This window comes from Periplaneta americana, chromosome 7 (genome assembly GCF_040183065.1).
Source record: "Periplaneta americana isolate PAMFEO1 chromosome 7, P.americana_PAMFEO1_priV1, whole genome shotgun sequence".
In the NCBI taxonomy this organism is placed as follows: domain Eukaryota; kingdom Metazoa; phylum Arthropoda; class Insecta; order Blattodea; family Blattidae; genus Periplaneta; species Periplaneta americana.
In genome coordinates, this window is record NC_091123.1 from 158,631,859 (window position 1) to 158,649,289 (window position 17,431).

Below are 17,431 nucleotides of genomic sequence, written 5' to 3' on the forward strand. Positions count from 1 at the left end.
GCATTTTCAATTAATGCTTTGCCTTGTTACGCCTTGTTATAATAAATTGTAAATATTATTTTCAAATTTTCAAAATACAACTTTGTTCTGTTGCAAGGAAGGAAATTTTGTAACATGGAAAAACTCCGCTCTCCATCTGCAGAGACAATTAGAGAGTACTTGAAACAAAATACGTCAATTAAATTCACATGTTGAATGACGTCATTGGGAAACGTCTTTGTTAGTACATCTGAAATCCGACTAAGAATATCGTATCCATCATTTTTAATCAAAACTTTGTTCATTTTTTCACCGACACGTTTTCCTATTTCACCTTCTACTGCACTCAGTTTATTTACAATAGTCCTCGTAATATTTATTTGCTCAACTAGTTCTACTCCTTCCTGACTTTCCTAATTGAATAATGGCATCCGGTAAATATCCAAAATTTGACTTAATATCCGTGACTTCTTTCTCGATTGTTTCATCATTTAGCAGTTCCTGGCGTATTTGAATCGCAGCCGCGTCATCGGTATCGAAAGACTGGACCACTTTCTTCACAGATTGGAGGTGACGTGCGTAATAATTGCAAGCTTCTAACCATGACCCCCAACTCGTAGGAACTGGACATGGGGGAAGCGACAATTTAGGGAATTGTTTCCTGAATTTTGATACTTGATCAGGAGGTTTTACAAATATAGTCTTTCAATACTGTATTGCTAGTTGGTTTCACTTTCGGCATTGCACCTGCACTTCACTACTCTGAACTGCAAACCTGCACGTTGAAGTTCTTATGCGACAACTGTCCCGTTCATCTGTTGTTGACGTGTAGAGACCTGCGAGTATGTCATGGAGGGGAGGACTTAGTATAAAGGGTTGTAAACAAATGACTGTGTAGATGCCAATACTAGCTTTTACTACTCCAAATTCCGTTCCCTACAAATTACACTATAGGCTCTTGCCAGGGTCATAAGCGAAATATGTCCAGTAGAATCACAGATTACATACAGTCTGCATAATAAACGTTGTTTGAATATAATCTCTTAAAAGCGCCCCTAGGTAAAAACGAATTATTTGGGTCCCAGAGGACGTAAATACGCGTTGGTTGTGACCCCGTACTGTGAACAGACTAGACCGGTGATATCCCACGTGGATTTAGCGGCGCTTCAGTTGGTCAGTTTTCTGTGGCTTCAAGTTATCCATTAGCAGTGTCGGTCCTCTTCTACTGACCCACCCCACCCAGACAGATATCTCCCATGTGGAGCCTCTTCAAACCACGCGGCCTAGCTGCATCATACAGTGGATTAGATTACACGGTCGTTTTAAGAGCAGATCCAATGCCTTATGAATTTACAGCACTTCCCTCTGGGATAGTTTTATCTATATAATTCCCTGTTATTGGATGCGACTCGGTTCAATTCGATCATTTCCAATAAATAGATAAAGCGTAAAGAACTGGAAGAGTCTGAACATTTTAGGCTTTACTATTACGTAGATAAACACTGATGTTCTGATGTTTTGAAATAAGAGACGTAAACAATAAACTGACACACGGATTGTTTCAGAAATACAGGGACATCATTTTGTTTTTACTTCAATTTTTATTGTACCTGAGTTTTTTAATGTACTTCACTCCCACCCCGTCTACTAATGAAGTTCCAACTGTCCTCCACGCAGAACCAAGGCCACATATAGTAAACAGTACCGAGTTAGTGAGTAAAATATGTTCGCGTTTTCCAGTGACGAAAGGGCTTTCAATATTGAATCATATTTTCGCAGAGGTAGTGTCGTCCGTTTTCCTACGTCGCATTCCGATTTCCTCCACCTGCTTCTGCTCGCCCCTCTGTAAAGGCTAGTGGCTGGGCTGTCTTAGCTCTTTTCTGAAAACATTAATTTCTGTTATGAATTGGACGTCTACGTAATAATAATAATAATAATATTATTATTATTATTATTATTATTATTATTATTATAATTCTTTATTTATACTAGCAGAGTTAAGGCCACAGGGCCTTCTCTTACACTCTACTAGGTCAAAAAGTATACAAGTAGTTAAAATTTAACAAAAAGTTAAAGAACAGAATACTAACATATTATAAAACAAAACAATAATAATAATAATAATAATAATAATAATAATAGCGTAATAAAATCGACACTAAACAACATGAAAATAATACAATAATAGAAAAAAGAAAGTAAAATACATTGGAATATAGTAAAAGCAACTCATTTGGTACAAAATGGTTAATATGGAAAACGTAAGGTAGAATGTAACAAAATGGAATGTAATAAAATAATAATAAAAAAGAAAAGAAATACGAATATTAAATAAAATTCACAATAAAAAGGCTGTGATAATAAATTCATCGGCTGATAAAGAGAACAAAAAGGGGAAAGGAAGGAAAGAAATATATAGCCTATATTATACAACTTTAAAATAACTTAAATAAAAGGGTCTCGTTAAGTAATTAACTGTCGCGTGATTTCCCTCCTTTCTACGATCCTGCGACATAACCACTTGGACGGATAGTAGATAGCATGTCTGAGTAATTTTATCTGTGCGGGTCGGGCAGAAGTGAAGATTGAATTTACAGTACATAAGCTATTCTTTTATAGAGTAGGTACATAATTATTTCAACTAGTATGAAGGACGAAACTGGTAATTGGAATTAGATGCACAGTCTATAGTGCGATAATATGCACAAAAGAACTGAAGCCTGTATCGAAATGAACGGTCACCATTTTCAAAAATGTCTTTAAATATCCATATTATGATTATTTTTATATTTAACTTCATTCTCTATATTGTACACTAATGTGCTGTAGGCAGTATAATATAAGTTAAACAGCATAATGAATACGTTCGCATGGATAACTCAGTTAGTGAGTAAAAACACTTATTGTTAATACTGGTTTTGGATTAAACAAAAACCTAATGAAAATTATGAAACTGAAAATTGCGATATTTCCTAGTTTACATAAATGGATGAACTACTTTTCTTCCCTCCTATACCTAGTATGTATGTATTTATTTACACTGAAAGTGGGCAAGCACCCGGTGGCAGTGGTATACACAATATAAACAATACATAATAAAATTACAATACACAATACAATTATACAATTAACAATACAATGATATACACAATACTATTTAACACAATAATTACAATTAATAATAATACATAAAATAACCTAATTAATAAGTGAACCTAATTGTACAATACAACCTACATATGTATAGGCCTTACATAAGTTTCACCTTAGTACTGATAATAATCTTTCACTTTACTCTCATCTCACTCACTGTAGTAGCACTATGACGCATTTCACTGATACTTTAGGACACATTTCACTGACACTATAGAACACATTTCATTTACGCTATAAATTATCACTGATCGGAACTATTCACTGCACTGTAAAACCATAACTTCACTGACTCACCACGCTTCACTGATACAACAGTTCAAATAAGACAAATACTTACACCCTTATGCATACTTATAAACAGAACTACATTTAAGCTAAACATTTCTAGTCTAAGACCCTCTTACATGCTATTTTTAAATAATTTACAATTGAAACCAAGGGAGTAAATCGTCAGGCTAAATAAATACATGTCACCTTAAAAAATTAAATGTTAAATGTCACCTTAATTTTAATTTACACTTTATACACAACTTTTTAAGTTATTCTTGATTTGTTTGCATTTTACGCCAGTGTCATCGAACTACAATCGGGGAAGGGGGTAGCAGACAGTGTTTCCGGTTCTCAACCGTTAATCCAAATGTATAGCCAGGTTGATATTAAAAATGTTAGTAAAAATAAAATGATATCCGTGTATGAAGGACTGTACTAATCGATAGTGATTGTTAATTTTGTTCGTGTAAGTGTGCCAGAATACATTCGGGTTTCGTAATAATCTTAGCACTAATGATGCTATCTTTAATGTAACCAAGAGTATGATCACTAGGGAGCGGATTTTTATGTACTAAAAAATTTAAATATATTTATTTTTTATGTACTAAGAAGTACAAAAATATTTCCTAAAATTAAAAAAAATATATATTTTTTTAATATGACAAAAATACCTTACTTTGCTTGAAAAAAAATGTTACTAGGTTCTCACCAACCACACTTGAGTGCTAGTAGTTGGCCGAGAATTGCAGTGAACAACAAAGGTCATTTCCAAATTCTCCATCACAAATGCATACCGATTATCTCTGAACAACGACTTATACTGTGAAAACGATCTTTCCACATCACACGACGTCAGACATGCATATTTAAAGAGAGGAATGTCACAAACACATACACCGTCAATTTCACCTACAGGCACATCCTCCAATACTTGAGCAACTTTACACATTTTTTTTAAATCCACTGCTTTTCCCAAACACATTCTGGAATTTGTCCGTTAGTAATTGTGCTTCTGAACCTGGTAGCGAGTCTAGTTTAATTTCCACGGTACGCACCTCCCTGTTTCAGACAACAGGTTTTTGGATATTTCGAGTTTTTTTTTTATGGTATCACACAAAAAGCTTAAATTTGTTAATAGGAAAGCCAAATCGTTTTTTAAATAACCATCTTTCAGTATATCGATTGACGAAGCCCGATAACGGGGAATCACAAGAAGATATATTGCCTTACTCGATAGACATGAGCGAGAGGCGAGAGATTTGTTTAAATTAAATAATGTTCATACCCGAGCTCTTATCTGTTGTGTTTCACAAACAAAGCGTGGAATGAAATCATCTTCAGCAACAATAAACATTCCTAATTATGTGTTGCAAGATCTCTCCTCCTTGTCCATGTTAATTTATTCTCTAATAATATTTAACACTGATATGCTGCCTAGCAGTTCTCAGAACTTGAGGCGATACTATTACGAAAATGGATCACGGATACACCACACAGCGCTTAGAAACACGAAGCAACCAAGAATTCTCAAAACGATAACGTACTTCTGAGTAATATAATTGATTTAGTTTTAAAATATTTAAAAGTTCTTGTAAAAGAATATTTAAGTAAAAAACTCCAAGATTTATGTGTTTATAATAGATTTCCTGAAAATATGTATTTACATATTTTTTTGTGAAAATATGTGTTTTTATGTGAAATAAAATTCGGGTTTTAAACTTGAAACTTCATGTTCGGAATTTTTAACTTTGTTAATTGTGTTTTATCACACGAAAAAAAGGAATCCGCTCCTTAATAATCACTAATTTGAACTGTATAAATAAATATTCCATTTTAAAGCAAATGCGAGCCACTTTTATCGTTTTTGAATAACCACAGTAATTAAAGCAGCATTAAATAAACTAATTACTGCTACACATAACCGCATAAGACTGGGTTTATCCGTTAATGAATAGGCGCCATGTATTTTATTAGTTCGTTACATCTTCTTGTGTGTCATTATGACACAGTAATTAAAGCTTCGATAGCTCTATTAACCCGAGCGTTGTTTCCGCCGGGCCGTCTCGCTGAAACGCTCTAATGACCTGTCAGCCAATTGGTTGCCTTGAGGGATGTCTTCAACTTGTACGACTTCTGTTGTCTTAACTTGTTGTCTATGAGAACTTTCGAGTTTAAACCACTTGTTGCGTTTAATGAATACCAATTACGTTACCACATCTTGCAGTAACAACACACTCCTGTTTATACAGGGCTTTCATTTCGAAAGTTCACACTCTAAATAGGTATTTGTTTCAATTAAATTTGATTTAAACAATAAAAGAACACCTCTATTTAGATATTGAGGGGGAAGTTTAAAATCAGTGTTAATTGCATTCTAGGTTTCCCTCTACCTCCATACCACCCCTTTGAAATTTCAAATGGCACCCCTATATTTTGATACTTAAGGGCGTACTGAACTAAAAATAATATTCAGGGACAATATACTCTGAACAACTTCTATATACAGAGTGATTCCGAGGTGGTGTTACAAACTTTCAGGGTGATGGCGAAGAGCACATGTATCAATTAGAGATCAGGAACCCTGGTCCGAAAATGACCGAGTCGAAAGTTACAAGCAAAAATAGTTGTTATTTCTCTACGGTTAAAATAATTATGAAATATTCTCCTAAGCTTCCACAATACTTACCTCAAGTCAAAAGAAAAAATAGTATACCAACTTTGCGAAATTGCGAAATGTAAAACACTAAAACACGTAGGTCTATGTGTGCGTTTGTGTTTTGTTTGTGGTTGTGTTGTGTTGTGTTGTGTTGACATTAGCTTAGATGAATTAATAAGAATATTTCTTACGACATTTTCTGATGTTTCTTCAATATGATAACCCCACTAAAAATCGGCTTGTCTATTTCCATAATAAATCGTCTTTAAGTGGCTGCGGTTCAATGCATTTGGAAACATCAATAGTCTGTATGTCTTAATGTTTCTATTTAACGTTCTCTTTAACAATCCAGACCACTGGAAGCTGAAGACAGGCTGTTGGTCTAGCGTTTGGCTAAAGTAAACTGTATATGGAACTATGATAAACCGAAAAGGGAAACTTTGAGAAGGAGGAGGAACAATTAGAACACAAATTCCAGTTATTAAACGTACATTAATACTACAAACGGCTAAAAAACAAAACGTGACTTGCGATAAAGTCAATAGAAATAGGTTTGTAAAAAAGATGACGTCACAACTGGCACTTCATACATGAGGTTACGGTAGGGAACGGAGTTCAAGGGTCATTTTATTTATAAATAGAATAAAATAGCAAAGCTAATAATATGAAACGGGAATTCGAAGGGAATTGCAATGGGAAAAGAATGTTTGTATAGTTTGAATAGAGTGGTTTCGAATATAATAAACAATTTATGAGCTGGGCAAAATAATGGATAATCAATGCATTGTGTGTGGCGGTAGAACAAAGAAGCTGGCTGCGCAGTTATACACGCTGTTGTCCGCGTTGTTTGTGACAACTATGTTGAGCAGTTTGTATAGTATAAGCTTTATTAGTATTGTAACAATTGTATAGCTGCTCTAATGTTTACAGAGTGTATTAGTGTCATAGAACAGCACTTTGGTAGTGATATTGCTGTCTCGACTTAGCCTGGAAACTGGTACAGGGACATCATTTTATTTTTAATAACATTTTTAATATTAACCTGTCTATACCTTTAGAGAACCGGAAACACCGCTTGCTCCCCCCTCCAAGACTGGAGTTCGATGATACTGGCGTAGAACACAAATCACTCTACTAGGTATAGGAAGGAAGAAAAGTAGTTCATCCATTTACGTAAACTAGGAAATATCGCGATTTTGAGTTTGATAATTTTCATTAGGTTTTTCTTTAATCAAAGTACAGTACTGTATAATAATAAGTGTTTTTATTCACGAAGTGAGTTATCCATGCGAACGTATTCATTATGTAGTGTATATTATACTGTCTACAGCACATTAGCGTACAATATAGAGAAAGAAGTTGAATTGAAAAATAATCATAATATGAATATTTAAACACAATTTTGAAAATGGTGGCCTTTCATTTCGATACACGGTTCAGTTCTTTTGTGCATATTATCGCACTATAGACTATTGCATCTAATTCCAATTGCCAGTTTCGTCCTTCGTACTAGTAACTCATGTTGAAATAATTCTGTACCTACCCTAAGTACTGTACATTCAATCTTCACTTCTGCCCGACCCGAAAATATAAAATTACTCAGACATGCTATCTACTGTCCGTCCAAGTGGTTATGTCGCAGGATTGTAGAAAGGGAGGAAATCACATGACAGTTAATTACTTAACGAGGCCCTTTTATTTAAGTTAAATTAAACAACTGTATAATATTACGTAAACGTCCAATTCCTAACAGAAATTAATGTTTTCAGAAAAGAGCTAAGACAGCCCAGCTTTTACAGAGGGGCGAGCAGAAGCAGGTGGGGGAAATCGGGATGCGACGTAGGCAAACGGACAGTACCTGTGCGAAAATATGATTCAATATTGAAAGCTCTTTCGTCACTGGAAAACGCGAACATATTTCTGGAACGTACTATACTCAGTAACTCAGTAGTGCTTACTATCTGCGGTCTTGGTTCTGTGTGGAGTTGGAACTTCATTAGTAGAAGGGGTGGGAGTGAAGTACATTAAAAAACTCAGGTAAAATAAAAATTGAAGTAAAAATAAAATGATGTCCCTGTATAAACGTAGCGTTGTGTACAGAAATACTCTATATTACGTTTCTTGCGTGATATCACTACAATATTCACGCTGCGCCCGAGTCGTAGTTCAGAGAGTTTAGGACGTTTTCTCACGAATGAATGTTGGCTTCATTTCACAGTATGCATATAGCGTGCTTGAGGCATATGTGCAAATATTTTCATATATGTGAAAAATGCATATAAAAAACGCCCTATATACTTTTCCCTTACTGTAATAGTTTTCTCCATAAATGTGTCACGTATTTAACGGTCCGATATTTTATGAATGATCATACTACGAAACGCCTGTCAATTTAGACCAGCCGTGGCGAAAATGCGACTCTCGAGCACATTATGGCTCGCAGTGCATTTCCCTTGCTTCCTACCTACAACCCCCACCCCCTCACTCACTGGAGTCAAACTCCGTTCCATTTGTATTTGTCTCGGATCTGCGAGTGGCGTATCGTCGCAATGTCTCTCTCGAAACCATGTGCCTCTATAAAAACGAAAGTTTCAAGTAGGATGGGAGGACGCATTTTTTTGCTGACAATATGATGAGAATATTAAATGTATGATTTGTTCACAAGTATTACTGGGAAAACGGTTGCATAACACAAAACGGCATTATAAGTTACTACATGTTCCTACTGATGAAAATATAGGGTGCGTCAGAAAGAACGGATGGATTTCACAGGGCAAGAAAATTGTAAGGATTCATCAAATCAAAAATGTATTGTTATCAACAGATTCACCAATATATGCAGTTTACTTATGGTATACAACATCATCCATATAATGTCCTTGGCTTTCAATACAGGCATCGAGGCGTTTTCTGAAGTTCGCCATCACTTTCACAGTCATAGTTGGTGGGATTGCCTCGATTTCTTCACGAATCGCCGTCTTCAGTTCATCCAGTGTATGGGGTTACGCCTTCAAATGGTCCCAAAGAAAGAACTCGCAGGGCGCGAGATCTTACCATAACCTCGGACAATCTCAGTGCAATAGCATGTTTACGGGCTGATCGTTGAGGTGGCCGGACAACCTACTGTCTGTCTCCACATTTGCATGTGTACACGAGCTCCGTGGTCGTCCAGGTGATTTCATCTTTAATGTTGAACCTGTGGTACGAAATGAAGCCACCCACCGCAAAATTGTATTCCGAGTTGGAATCCTATCCTAGCGTGACGTCCGATGTCGAAAAGAGTCCTAAGTGGCGATCACAGACTCTTCATTTTTCAAAAATGTCTCTGCGATGAAAGCACGTTGTACACCAGACCAACACCATGTTCTCAACTGAAACTGCATTCTCTCGCTGACCCAACAGTCGTGGTCCCCCTCACTCTATCCCTCCCCTCGCTGCGTATCGATAGTTTGAAATCCATCCGTTCTTTCTGACGCACCCTGTATTCTGTATTAAAAGGTTAAGTGTTGCTGTTTACGTCCATCCTTTTTCAACAGATGTACGAATAATGCGGTTAGATCTTCAATTTAAATTCACAGATTTACAATGTGATGTTAAAAGAAAGCTAGATGTAAGGACTTGACAAATGTTGAACTTTTCAAATCTTTGGCAAAAATGAATATCCGAAGCTACGTTCTTTCGCTTGCTCTGTTGAAGCCATGTTCGCTACAACTTACGTTTGTGAAAAATTATTTTCAACAATTAAACTAGTAAAAACCAAATTTATATCACGACTGACAGAAAAATACCTTCGTGATCAACTACGACTTGTAGTAAGTGACATAATTCCTGATTTTGAAACTCTGTCGCAGAGACATTCTGAAGACAATTAATTTTAGGTTGTGATATTTTGTCCCATGTTTTCTTGTTCATTTATTTCTTCGTTACACGTACTAAACATTAGTTTGTAGCCTTGTACTGTATATAATTTCATTTAAGTACTTGACGTAAGGAAAATGAAAAAGCGTTAATAAGTCAGTCAGTTGCTTCACTTCCCCTTCGGGTGTCCGCCTCCCTCCATAGGTGCTATGCACGTTGCAGGTTACACAGTGGCTCGGCGCACAATTGCATTTTCGCCACTGCTGATTTAGATTATCCGCACATTCTCTTTCACATGTACTCTAGTAATAACTAGACTTCGGATTTTAGGTAAAAACCTATTTTAATTCTTAAAAATACACTATCTACCAAAAAGTAATTGGACACTGTTTTTGCCCCTTTAGAACCTCGTGGTACCACCTCTTGTTGCTATAACAGAAGCCACCCTATCAGGCATGCTCTCCACTAGTTTGTGTAGGATATCCACTGGAATGCGTCGCCATTCCTCTTGCAACATGGCACTCAGTTGGACAAAGGAAGTTGGCCGCATCTCCCAAGACCTCAATCGCCGGTTCAATTCAACCCAAGGTCCTCAATGGGATTGAGATCAGGACTCTGTGGAGGTCAGTCCAACTGGGGAACATTATTATCTGCATACCATTGTATAGTAGCCGCCGAAACGTGGCACCTATAATCTTTTCGCTGTAAGAAAAATCCTAATCAGCGTATTCCGAATCTCACCGGTCCGGTGGCATCAATGACGTCACGTTGCAGCGAAATAAGGAACAAAACTGCTGGAAGAATCGATGCTGTCATGGCGACTGTACAAGTTGTTGTCTGTGCTACGCTAGCAAAATTTTGCGAAATTTTCGTACTCCCATCTCGGTCAAAGAAAAGATAGCATAAACAATTTATTTCTTGAACCGGTAGTAATAACTGGTCCGTTGACATGTTCGCTCATAAGCCATTAACGCATTGTTTTTACGTTGTGCTCATTACAAACAATACAGCAGAACTAAAGCAGAACACACCGCCATGACACAACAGTGCACGATGTTATTCGTCTGCTAATTCCCGCTCTATACAAGAACCAATCAGATTCACTGATGGCGGCTGATGGAGACTGCCACCACCTCTGCAAGTTGATGGCACCGGTGCGACACCGGTGGAGCATCAATGACGTCATCGGTGGAATTCGGAACACCGTGATGCCATCGGATTGCTCACCGGTGAGATTCGGAATACGCTCAATGTAAACAATAGCACGTGACTGAAGTGAGGCTTCATTGGCTGCTGTTTGGCGCCATAGATTCTCAGTACGTGTTCCCCCCTACTGTTGTACATTCTGTTTCATGTTAAACATTTCCCGTTACTCGTCAAGCAGGCCTAACCTCACTACTATGCATTCATTTGTTTAGGAAACATTTACTTTATAATTATTACTCTAATTAAAACTCACATAACTTATTATATACATTTAAGACTATTTGTTTTTCTCCGCTTTTGAGAGGGTTTTCACTCTTATGTTTAATAACAACACACACCGAGGATACAGAAGCCATACTTCAGTACCACGTGCTTACGTGAACATCTACGAGCTCAAGTGACGGCAGCTTGTTACAAGAACAGACTACCTCGGTATTACTGTTGGCGTTCATAGTACATAACAAAATATAAAAGTAGATTTTCTGTTACACATCGTTTTACATACGAGTGAAGTTATATGTTTCATTAATTTAACAACTAGAATTCAAATTTTTATTTTCAAATAATACAAGATGATAGTTTCCAAATACGAACTATATTTTCCTGCGTCATGTGAGTGTTTCGACTGTGAGCCAATCACGGGTATGACAGCCACGTGCTTGTGTTTACATTAGGATTTTTCCTACAGTGAAAACAGTATAGAATGGTCATTCTGGAAATGACAAGGATCCATTCCATAGAAACGGCACAGCGTTGGGAGCATTTCATTATCCAGAATTGTTTAGTATGCCTATGAGTTCATATGCCACGAACAACCACCAGTGGTCCCACACCGTAGTACGAGAAACATCCCATACCATCACTCCACCACCACCAAATTTCCTGGTAGGCACTATACGTTCTGGTTGAAACCGTGCCCATACACGTCCATCAGACCGAAATAATGTGAATCTCGATTCGTCACTCCATAGAATCGATTTCCACTGCTCCAGTGTCCAGTTGCGATGGTCCAAACACCACTTGAGTCTCTGAGCCTTATTCGTCTTCGTGATATGCGGCTTATCTTCCGGAATATCCGAGTTGGTGGGCCTCTGTTCGCAATGTTCCAATGGAAACAGACACGTTTGTCTCTGCTTGAAACTCCTGCCTGATGGTAGCCATTGGTTGTGCCCTGTTCTTTATAATCTCACGTTTTAGAGTTTTGCGATCTCTGTTGGTCAGAATTTTCGGTCGCCCTGAACGTTCACCATTGTCACAATGTCCATCGACCTTCCACTTACGCAGGACGAATGCTACTGTTGATTTGGGCCTGTTTACCTTAGCGGCTATTGCCCTGCTAGACGGTCCACTGAGGTGGCAGCCCACAATTATGCCCTTATCAAAGTCTGATAGCTCTCACCACGCGCCATCTCTTTCTCAACAGGTTCTCTTGCTCACTGCAACACATACCGGCCACAAGAGTCAAATGACATACTAATTTAACTAAAATCATGGGTGCCCAATTACTTTTTGGTAGACAGTGTATAAGTTCATAAAAACTTGCAAGTACACGTTTCATATAAAACTATGCCTAAAATTGGTATTTTAATAGCACAAAAAAATGTTTATTTTGACGACAAAGCCTATTTTGACCTATTAAGTATGTTTCATCTCTAACAGGTCAAAACACCCATTCTTATTTCAAAAATTTATATTTTAAATTACAAATGTGTTCCTGGTTCTGTTGGAAATAATGTACGGGATAAATTGGAGCAAGTTCTGCAGAGAAATGTAGAACTGAAGGACCTGCGTATTGCTTCAGATATCCTAGCAGGGAAGAACACGGATTTACAATGTAACATTCCTGTCCAACTAGTGTCAAAATTGAAATACACTCCTGTTACTTCAGTGGATGTGGAGCGTTCATTTGCATACGTGTTTAAGTGTTTGATCACTTTAAATTTATAATGCTAATGAAGACCATTTTATTTTCAGAAATCCAAGCATGTCTGAAGACGGGACTTGGACAGCCACGTACTGGCCAGTCCACACAGCGTACGGCAGGGAATATTTGACCCTGGACGTGAATTCTACAGAAACCGGAAGGGGGCCCCGCCTCAAACAGTGTGCCTTCTGGAAGAAGTACCTACCTCAACTCTTAGCCGTCACGTGTAAGTTGAAACCTGTTCTTAAAACTTGTTTTGTCAAATACAGTATGTTTTTTTCTACGTGGAGGCCACCTTTCAGCTGCGCAGCGACGTCGATATTGTAAACATTTGAGCCCCTTTGTCCATAAACTACTAGATGGTCTTGTGGACAGAAAAATCTTATCCTAGGTTACTTTAACGTCCAGAAAAATCTGACTATCGATCCCTTTTCTTGGCGTAGGTATGCTTCGCGTCTTGTAATTCATTTGTTCTCTTAGTGTTGGAATCGTCAACATGTATATTATCTTTTTATCTATTTATAGTATACAGATTTTTCCACATACAGTCTCACTTTCAATTTCATTCATAAAATACTACCTGTGAGGATGTAAAACTGGAGATCGATAAAATCACAATTTCTACGTAATAATCACTCGATAATACATTATCTTCTTTGTCTTGTTCATTAAAAAGATTTAAGGTGTACTCTTGCTTTGCCTTTATTGAAATAATCATTATTTTATCTTCTTTTGTGAGTTCACTGAAGAACAAAGTCGATACATAATTAAAATATCTTTGAGAATTCATTTTAAGGGGAGTCTGTACTGCCTATCCCAGCAATGTAAATTTCATCTATTTTAGGTGCACTTTTCTCAGGACTTACATAAGATACACACTGCCTATCCCAGCAATGTAAATTTCATCTATTTTAGGTGCACTTTTCTCAGGACTTACATAAGATACACATTTGAAATTTTTAGGGGTTATTCTTCAAGTATTATTGTATGTAACAGGCTAAAATTACTGTCTTCATCTTTTATTACTCTGTTTTACATTGATGGGATGGCAGTACAGACTCCTTAACCCGAGAAATAGCGGTCCTAGAAATATTTATCCTTTCCTCAAGTATTTACAATTATTCTACATGATTTGATAACATCTCAGACTTCTATTTTTACGTCTTGCAAGGGATCTTCTTGTCACTAACATAGATAAGGTGCTCTGGATTTCTCTTCATGTAGATTTTTAGGGTGGGTCATAAGAAATATTTAAATTGATGTGACTGAACTATTGTTTACAACTAGAAACGATATTACGACTGAAAAAGTAAAAATATCGGATTTCTAAAAAAAATGCTATGTGAAAAATGAACTAAAGGTAAAATAAGCCTGAAGAAATGTATCGCATAAGTTAGTCATCCTCGTATCAATTTTGAGTGGGTGGGAGAAATACGTCACGAATACGGCAACACGTGACTCGAACAGTCAACAATAGCCAATGATTAGTCTTTTCTTCATGATGGCGGACTAAGTGCATGTAGTATGAGCAGTTTTAGGTTAAGTACGACGAATTCAGAAAGCAGCCATAGAGAAATGCACTTGTCCATGGGAGTGAAAGCATTCAATGCGACCAAAATTATGCAACGTAACGTTTTCAAGATTTCGGATTAAATCATGTTGACTAAAGTGGTTGAACGTTATTAAAGATCGATTTTTATAATAATACAAAGTATGATGTTGATATCTTTCATATTCACTTAATTTAGTTCTTTATATTCGATACTTAGTTACAATTCTTTCGTTCTTACGTTTGTGAATTGGATGCTTTGGTATTGTCAAATATCGATAGCTAAGAAGTCATACCTCGAATCTTTGAATTTGTAGGTGAATCGAATAATTGTTTTAAAAATTAACAAACTTTTTATTTATGTTTCTGCTTTGCAAGATCTTCTACTCCAGGACAAAATGTTAGTTAACTGTCCATTATACATTCATTGACTCCTGGCTTAGTTTTCTCATGAATGATGCCTTATTGGTGTAAGTTATCAACAGGCTTCGAGACTTCGGACCCAATAGAGCATTTCAGTGGGAAATTCACATAACGGCGTACTGAGTATAGTGGTAAAGCGTACAGTGGGTGGGGGTACTGTAGAATGAATGCCAACGAATACGCAAAGGAAAACGCTCTGGATTTGAAGGTTCTGACGAATAATTTGGTTTTCATACAAATTGTGTCTGAAACTATTGCACGGTCAGAAAAGTCAGAGCAAGAGATGCCGGAAGCCCTCAAATTAATTTAGAAAATGATTCAGGGGAGTAATGAGGCATCAAGTACACCGGTTACTGAACGTGCAAAACAGAAGTGGAAATCAATTTTATGTAAAAAAAATAACGGATATGGAACATTGTGTAACATAAATAGAAAATTAGTGGACATAGAGTCACCCGAGAATAAAGGTCTGTCTCTTAGAGACTGCAATGATGTTAGGTTTTTTCGTTGCTCCTATTACGTCATGCGACGTAGAGCGCAGCTTTCTACAGTACAAACTTTGGCAGATAACCGAAAAAGATTTACGTTTGAGACACTGAGAATGTATCTTGTAGTAGGTACATTGCAATTCGGTACTGTAACTGCACTTCCTAAAGACGACCAATAGAATAAATGAAAAAATTTAAATTGCGACATTCCTATTTCCACCATTAAAACTGTTTATAATTAAACACAAATGCTTATAAAAGACAGGAGAATAAATGCTTTTCACATTCTTTTGACATTATCATTGTGTAATGTATATTTACTTTCAGAATGTACATATGTGTGTTTCCCCATACTACCGTACTCTTCTCTAAATAGCAACGTTGTTACCTCAACACATCTATATCTACCTGCAGCGAGTCAACAACCTATAGTGCATGCATAGTAAACTTATTGTGTCGGGTCCAAAGCCTCGAAGCCTGGTTATCAAGTTGAAACGTGCCTTCGGACTGTTCATTAAACAACATAAACGTTTTTCAATCATTTCAATTTATAAAATAAACATTTTTGAAGGCAGAATAATTTTTGAACAAAAAAACTTCGAAGTTATAAACATAGGCCTATACTGATTTTCCTGTCTAAGTCTTTATGTAATAACATACAAATGTTATTAGCCTATATTCTACTAGGTGTATGCGTCAATCATTAATTTAATTTGTATTGCAAAATGCACTACCACTGGCCTAACAACCAAGTATTAAAATATAAGAAATCGCGAAGGTAACTGTTTTCATACAATATTGCCTGAAATTATAGTCGCGACGCTGTTATTCCCGGCTTGACTCCTCCTCTTTGCTTACGTCTTAGGAAGTTAAGGCTCTATAAAGTCTAGGTAGGTAGTATCTTTCTCCATTTTTGTTCTTTCGTTGCCGAGCTACCACACGAGGAATCTATTTGCCACACCGTTAAACATTATCATGTCGTAGCTCCTATGATAATAAATCAAACGCACTGTAATTCAGCAAATAATTGAGCGGCAAATAACGTCTTCGTGTGCTTTCTGCGAACGCCAACGAAAGAGCCAAAATGGTGGGCGATTATATTAAGTATTTATCGAGCCTTAAGAAATTAATAACGCCTTCATCAGCGAATCACAAGACGCACACCTTTAAATGTACCCGACCTGCAACGCGATTGGCTGCCGGAAATTAGAGCGACGGGACTTATAGTAAATGAAAGGCGTTATAATATAACGATGTTGCGTGTTTTAGTTCTTCAAGATTACTATATGGTTAATAAAGAGAAATACTTTTAAAATTGTATTTTCGTATTTGTAAATAACAGCACATTTAAAAATAAGATCATAAAACACTATTAGTACTAATTCAACAGCAATTTCCCGTTTTCAAGCAAAAAAATGCCTTTTCCCTCTAGGAATATGAATTTCGCTCCACCTGACAACACTGCTTCTTTGTATAAATTCTTGCTCTTCGATATACGAACTCGCAAATAATTAAGTTCTGATATGTGTTCGATCATTTTTTCCTTCTTCAATAATTATTTGTTTAAAATTTCTTATATATCCTCACTGAAATGCGAACTACAGAATTATTTTCATCGTATGCGAACACAATAAGAGTTTTGAAGTCCATAATGAGTTGCATGCCAAGGAGGAAGCGTTAAGAAATTCGTAGAACTCGACACCTGTGACCGCTATAATTGAGACGGTTCGAATTCAGAGTGAACAATGGCGAGGAGTGGGCCGCGGCAACGACGGCGCTATTAATACGCCCCAGACTTCATCGCGTCGCCCAATATTTTTGATTGTATTGTCTGCTTGCCAGACACGAGGAATGTCGTGGGCCTGCAACACTCGAATGTCCAATCACAGGCTCGAAATGCGTCGTCCAAAGCGAGGAACCAC

General features: G+C 36.9%; 1 protein-coding gene across 3 annotated transcripts in view; it reads left to right on the forward strand.

Annotated features, from left to right (window-relative positions):
* The window catches only part of LOC138703637 (acetylcholinesterase-like), a 2,088,928-nt gene that overhangs the window by 1,885,403 nt on the left and 186,094 nt on the right, over nucleotides 1-17,431 (forward strand). For all 3 annotated transcript variants that reach the window (XM_069831694.1, XM_069831692.1, XM_069831693.1), the window contains one exon: nucleotides 13,100-13,275. In XM_069831694.1, the coding sequence (XP_069687795.1) occupies nucleotides 13,100-13,275 (176 nt within the window). The remainder of the gene's footprint in view (nucleotides 1-13,099; nucleotides 13,276-17,431) is intronic.